This window comes from Salvelinus namaycush, chromosome 7, assembly GCF_016432855.1.
Source record: "Salvelinus namaycush isolate Seneca chromosome 7, SaNama_1.0, whole genome shotgun sequence".
Classification (NCBI taxonomy): Eukaryota; Metazoa; Chordata; class Actinopteri; order Salmoniformes; family Salmonidae; genus Salvelinus; species Salvelinus namaycush.
Genome location: NC_052313.1, coordinates 8,191,358 through 8,198,857, shown reverse-complemented (window position 1 = coordinate 8,198,857; position 7,500 = coordinate 8,191,358). Strand labels below are relative to the sequence as shown.

The 7,500-nt window shown below is 43.8% G+C and overlaps 1 protein-coding gene across 1 annotated transcript in view; it reads right to left on the bottom strand.

Annotated features, from left to right (window-relative positions):
• Positions 1 to 7,500, bottom strand: part of LOC120050489 (catenin delta-2-like) — a 363,309-nt gene that overhangs the window by 158,704 nt on the left and 197,105 nt on the right. Inside the window, exon 13 of the mRNA XM_038997076.1 lies at positions 1,370 to 1,583. Within this exon, the coding sequence (XP_038853004.1) occupies positions 1,370 to 1,583 (214 nt within the window). The remainder of the gene's footprint in view (positions 1 to 1,369; positions 1,584 to 7,500) is intronic.

Genomic DNA, 7,500 nt, shown 5'->3' with positions numbered 1-7,500 from the left:
ACACTCCTTCCGTGGCCTCCAACTGCTTTTAAATGCTAGTAAAACTAAATGAATGCTCTTCAACCAATTGCTGCCCGCACCCGCCCACCTGACTAGGATCAATTCTCTGGACGGTTCTGACTTGTATATGTGGACAACTACAAATACCTAGGTGTCTGGTTAGACTGTACACTCTCCATCCAGACTCACATTAACATCTCCAATCCAAATCTCAAATCCAAAATTAAATCTAGAATCGTCTTCCTATTTTGTAACAAAGACTCCTTTAGTCATTCTGCCAAACATACCCTCGTAAAATTGACTATCATACCGATCCTTGACTTCGGCGATGTCATTCACAAAATAGCCTCCAACACTACTCAACAAATTGGATGCAGTCTATCACAGTGCCATCCGTTTTGTCACCAAAGCCCCATATACTACCCATCACTGCGACCTGTATGCTCTCGTTGGTTGGCCCTCACTACATATTCGTCCCCAAACCCACTGGCTCCAGGTCATCTATAAGTCTTTACTAGGTAACGCCCCGCCTTATCTTAGCTCACTGGTCACCATAGCAACACCCACCAGTAGCACGTGCTCCAGCAAGTATATTTCACTGGTCATCCCCAAAGCCAACACTTCCTTTGGCCGCCTTTCCTTCCAGTTCTCTGCTGCCAATGACTGGAACGAATTGCAAAAAGCTGGAGTCTTATATCTAACTCTCTAACTTTAAGGATCAGCTGTCAGAGCAGCTTACCGAACACTGTACCTGTACACAGCCAATCTGTAAATAGCACACCTAACTACCTCATCCCCATATTGTTATTTACCCTCTTGCTCTTTTGCACCCCAGTATCTCAACTTGCACATCATCATCTGCACATCTATCAGTCCAGTGTTAATGCTAAATTGTAATTATTTCGCATCCATGGCCTATTTATTGCCTACCTCCCTGCTCTTCTACATTTGCACACACTGTAGATAGATTTTTCTATTGTGTTATTGACTGTACGTTTGTTTCTGTGTAACGGATGTGAAATGGCTAGCTAGTAAGCGGGTACGCGCTAATAGCGTTTCAATCGGTTACGTCACTTGCTCTTAAACCTAGAAGTAGTGTTTCCCCTTGCTCTGCAAGGGCCGCGGCTTTTGTGGAGCGATGGGTAACGACGCTTCGTGGGTAACTGTTGTTGATGTGTGCAGAGGGTCCCTGGTTCGCGCCCGGGTCGGGGCGAGGGGACGCCGTAGAGTTATACTGTTACATCTGTGTTGTTGTTTTTGTCACACTGCTTGGCTTTATATTGGCCAGGTCAAAGTTGTAATTTAGAACATGTTCTCAACTGGCCTACCTGGTTAAATAAAGGTGAAATAAATAAGTAAAAGAACGTACCTGTGACCAGTTCTCTTATCTCCACGTCTCCAGTCTTGCGTAGCAGGCGGACCAGGGCAGGTATGCCCCCACAGTTCTTCAGGGTGATCTTGTTGTCGTCGTTGGCCTTGCCGTAGACCAGGTTCCTCAGGGCTCCACAGGCACTGCGGTGGACCTCACTCATACGGTGGTCCAACAAGTCTACCAGCAGCTGGATCCCACCTTGACGACGAATCTGACAGAGAGATGGAGAGAAACAAATTGTGGAGAAAAGGGTGAGTAACGTTGCCTGAGATTTTAAAGACGTGTCTACCAAGCAAACGCGTTGGCTTTAGCTCAGTGGCCAATTTTTTAAAACCATTTTAGTGGATGCTCTTATCCAGAGCAATTTACAAGAACAATTAAGGTTAAGTGCACACGGGCACATCAGATTGTTTCACCTGCTTGACTCAGCAACCTTCCAGTTACTGGCTCAAAGCTTTTAATTAACCTCTAGGCTAATACAATGTTGAGGTACAGAGCTCTTAACCTCTAGGCTAATACAATGTTGAGGTACAGAGCTCTTAACCTCTAGGCTAATACAATATTGAGGTACAGAGCTGGGTGACCTTGAGGAAAAATCTGTAAAAACTAGCAGACTACCTATTGAATCAATCTGTACTTACTGTAAATGATACCTCTAAATGTACAGTACAATGTAATCATGTACACTAAGTGATTTCCTGGGAGATGAGACAAAACAGAAGTGTCAGCTGTTTTTCCAGTAGCCTGGCCCTCCAGGTGTTACAATAACCAGGTTTCCACCAACATTTTTATGCGAGTAAAGCACATGCCGGATAAAAAATGTCACGGCAGGCCTGATGGAAACAGTACATTTGTCGATAAACTTTCCAAATGTCGACAAAACAAAATATGCTTGACAAGTTGGGATCTTTTTGTGTCTGTAAAATTAATGATGCAAGAAATGGTGGTGGAAACGCTTTTATGAGCAAATATTATATAACAACTATCATATGGAAGTGAACTTAGAGTCACCCGATGAGATGTTGTGTGGTCCTCCCACCATGACTTGAGAACCCGTGCAGTTTATTGCTGGGTGGTGAAACAGTGATGAGCTTGATTCTTCTTTCCAATAAATATCGTTGTTTTTGTTCTGGTGACATGATGATCGATGCTTGGCTGCCTTTTGACAAATAAAAATAATCTCACTTGTCCATAATCATCTCATTATATAGGCTATACCCGCACTCTATCTGCCAGCTGTTGGCTAGAATGCACATACCAATAACAGAGTGGGCACATTCACTATATAACGCAATGTTTTTTGTGACAAAACCATCAGTAGAGTGGAAGATGCGATGGAAATGTGTCTTATTTATTAGTACAAGAGAATTTACCAACAAAAGTTATTTTTATGTTCACTATGTCATCACATGTCATTTGATGGAAACACATGTCTGGTGGAAAATGCACATATTGTTTTTGTGCGGATTTTAAAATATTCAGATGAAAATCTTTCACCAATTGGAAACCTAGCTAATCATAACCTTCACCTGCTGGTGTTCCAGACATAGCCACTGTTTCACTACAGGGACATTCTAGTAGACACAGGCGGCCAATGAGCAGAGAGAAAGGAGGATTCCAAACAATCATCAGGGAGTTCTAATGATCATAGAACTCTGCAGAGGTCCACAGGAGGTCGTTAACAACCAAGTGGTGAATATTTGGAGCTGTGTGTGTGTGTGTGTGATGCAAATGTGTGTGTGTGTGTGTGTGTGATGCAAATGTGTGTGTGTGTGTGTGTGTGATGCAAATGTGTGTGTGTGTGTGTGTGTGTGTGTGTGTGTGTGTGTGTGTGTGTGTGTGTGTGTGTGTGTGTGTGTGTGTGTGTGTGTGTGTGTGTGTGTGGGTGTGTAAGTGCGTGTGTGTGTGTGTGTGGGTGTGTAAGTGCGTGTGCGAGGGTGTGTGTCAGATCCTAGATGCCCTGCAAGACATCCATTTATAAATAGTATTCCTATTTCCTGCTATAAAGAGCTGCTGGCCCAGATCACAAATTACTTTCTCCTGTAAGACTTAAGCTCTGTGTTTGACCTCAACCTTCTACATACAAACGTTAGATAGCATCACCACACAGAGGGAGAGAGGGAGAAGGGGTGAGGGAGAAGGCGAGCGAGAGAGATAAGGTAGAAAGGGGAAAAGGTAGAAAGGGTGTGATTGAGAGGGGAGTAAGAGAGATAGGGGGAGGTAGAGGGATTGCAAAAGGGAAGAGAAGGAGGGAGAGAGAGAGGGGGAGAGGGAGAGAGAGAGAGAGAGAGAGAGAGAGAGAGAGAGACAGAGAGAGAGAGAGAGAGAGACAGAGAGAGAGAGACAGAGAGAGAGAGAGAGAAAGAGAGACAGAGAGACAGAGAGAGAGAGAGAGAGAGAGAGAGAGAGAGAGAGAGAGAGAGAGAGAGAGAGAGAGAGAGAGAGAGAGAGAGAGAGAGCGAGAGAGAGAGAGAGACAGAGAGAGAGAGAGAGAGAGAGAGAGAAAGAGAGAGAGAGAGAGAGAGAGAGAGAGAGAGAGAGAGAGAGAGAAAGGGAGAAAGAGAGACAGAGAGAGAGAGAGAGAGAGAGAGACAGAGAGAGAGAGAGAGAGACAGAGAGAGAGAGAGAGACAGAGAGAGAGAGACAGAGAGAGAGAGAGACATAGAGAGAGAGAGAGAGACAGAGAGAGAGAGACAGAGAGAGAGAGAGAGAGACAGAGAGAGAGAGAGAGAGAGAGAGACAGAGAGAGAGAGAGAGAGAGAGAGAGAGAGAGAGAGAGAGAGAGAGAGAGAGAGAGAGAGAGAGAGCGGATGAGAGAGAGGACAGGGAAAGGTTAGAAAAGGTGTTTGATGACACTGCAGAAGTTTATCGCTCCAAATAAATGTCAGTAATCTTTTCAATTAAGCGGGATGAACCCTGAACTGAATACTAAACAAACCACACACACTGATACTCAAAAACACTTCTGCTCCCCCCACCAGTGATTGTTTTGTCACTGGCTTACACACAAAATCCCACAATGTCAAAGTGGAATTTATTTATTAATTTAAAAAAAAATTTTTTTATACAAATTACTTAACCTAAATAAGTACAGGAGTAAAAATGTGCTTAACAAAATCACATAATAAGATGCATGGACTCACTCTGTGTGCAATAATAGTGGTAAACATAATTTTTCTACACAAACATTTGTGTAAGGTCCCTCGGTCGAGAAGTACAATTCAAGCACAGATTCAAACACAAAGACCAGGGAGGTTTTCCAATGCCTCGCTAAGAAGGGTACCTATTGGTAGATAGCTGAAATAAAAAGCAGACACTGAATATCCTTTTGAGCATGGTGAAGTTATCCATTACGCTTCGGATGGTGTATCAATACACCCAGTCACTACAAAGATAAAGGCGTCTTTCCTAACTCAGTGGCCGGAGAAGAAGGAAACCATTCAGCGATTTCACCATGAGGCCAATGGTGATTTTAAAACAGTTACAGGGTTTAAAGGCTGTGATAGGAGGAAATTGAGGATGAATCAACAACATTGTAGTTACTCCACAATACCAGCTTAAATGACAGAGTGAAAAGAAGGAAGCCTGTACAGAAAACATTCATGCTGTTTGCAATAAGGCACTAAAGTAATAGTGCAAAACATTTGGTAAATAAATTCATGTTTTGTCCTGAATACAAAGCTTTTTGTTTGGGGCAAATCCAACAATACGTCACTGAGTACCACTCTTCACATTTTCAAGGATGGTGGTGGCTGCATCATGTTATGGGTATGCTTGTCATCGGCAAGCACTCAGGAGATATTTATGATAAAAAGAAAAGTAATAGAGCTAAGCACATGCAAAATCTTAAAGGAAAACCTGTTTCAGTCTGCTTTCCAACAGACATGGGAGATAAATTCACATTTCAGCAGTGACAATAATGGGAATGAAAACAGCATGGCGCAGACAGAGATGGTCGCCTCGCTTCGCGTTCTTAGGAAACTATGGAGTATTTTGTTATTTTATGTATTATTTCTTACATTGTTACCCCAGGAAATCTTAAGTCTTATTACATACATACTTGCCAACATTACAACCAGGAATACAACTTTCCTAAAGCAGATCCTCTCTTCGGACCACCACCCAGGACAATGGATCTAATCCCAGCAGCTGACCGAAAACAATGGCGACGGTCTTCTGGTCAAGCTTCGTAAAAGGGCACATTGCTCACCGCTCCCGAGTAAACTACTCGCCAATGTCCAGTCTCTTGACAACAAGGTAGATGAAAATCGAGCAGTGGTTGCCTTCCAGAGAGACATCAGAGATTGTAACATTCTCTGTTTCACAGAAGCATGGCTTTCTCGGGATATGTTGTCAGAATCGGTCCAGCCACCGGGCTTCTCCGTGCTTCACGATGACAGAGATAAACACCTCTCTAGGAAGAGGAACGGCGGGGGTGTACACTTTATGATTAGCAACTCATGGTGTGATCATAACAACACACAGGAAATCAAGTCCTTCTGATCACCCGATCTAGAATTCCTTACAATCAAATGCCGGCCATTCTACATACAAAGAGAATTTTCATCAGTTATAGTCACAGCTGTGTACACCCCCCCCCCCCCTCAAGCGAACACCAAGACGGCCCTCAAGGAACTTTACTCGACTCTATGTAAACTGGAAACGATATACCCGGAGGCTGCATTTATTGTAGCAGGGGATTTTAAATAAGCAAATTTGAGATCAATGTTACCTAGATTTTATCAGCATATTGATTGCACAACACGAATGGCTAATACTCTCGACCACTGCTACTCTAACTTCCGCCATGCATACAAAGCCCTCCCTTCGGCAAATCCGACCACGACACCATCTTGCTCGTCCCGGCTTATAGGCAGAAACTCAAACAGGATGTACCAGTGAGGAGAACCATTCAACGCTGCTCTGACCAATCGGAAGCCACGCTCCAAGATTGTTTTGGTCACGTGGACTGGAATATGTTCCAGTCAGCCTCAGGGAACAACGTTGATCTATACGCTGACTCAGGGAACACCATTGATCTATACCCTGACTCAGGGAACAACATTGATCTATACCCTGACTCAGGGAACACCATTGATCTATACCCTGACTCAGGGAACAACATTGATCTATACCCTGACTCAGGGAACACCATTGATCTATACGCTGACTCAGGGAACAACATTGATCTATACGCTGACTCAGGGAACAACATTGATCTATACGCTGACTCAGGGAACACCATTGATCTATACGCTGACTCAGGGAACACCATTGATCTATACCCTGACTCAGGGAACAACATTGATCTATACCCTGACTCAGGGAACAACATTGATCTATACGCTGACTCAGGGAACACCATTGATCTATACCCTGACTCAGGGAACAACATTGATCTATACGCTGACTCAGGGAACAACATTGATCTATACGCTGACTCAGGGAACAACATTGATCTATACACTGACTCAGGGAACAACATTGATCTATACGCTGACTCAGGGAACAACATTGATCTATACGCTGACTCAGGGAACAACGTTGATCTATACCCTGACTCAGGGAACACCATTGATCTATACCCTGACTCAGGGAACACCATTGATCTATACCCTGACTCAGGGAACACCATTGATCTATACGCTGACTCAGGGAACACCATTGATCTATACACTGACTCAGGGAACAACATTGATCTATACGCTGACTCAGGGAACAACATTGATCTATACGCTGACTCAGGGACTCGGGGAGTGTGTTTATAAATAAGTGCAATGGCAATGTCGTACCCTGTTAAAACCTACCCTAACCAGAAACCGTGGATGGATGGTGCCATTCGCGGAAAACTGAAAGCGCGATCCACCGCATATAACCATGGAAAGAGGTCTGGGAATATGGCTCAATATAAGCAGTGTAGTTATTCCCTCCGCAAGGGAATCAAACAAGCAAAATGACGGTACAGGGACAAGGTTAAGTAGCAATTCTAAGGCTCAGACACGAGATGTAGGTGGCAGGGTCTACAGGAAATCACGGACTACAAAAACAAAAACAGCCACGTCACGGATACTAACGTCACACTTCCTGACAAGTTAAACACCTTCTTTGCCTGCTTTGAGGATAATACA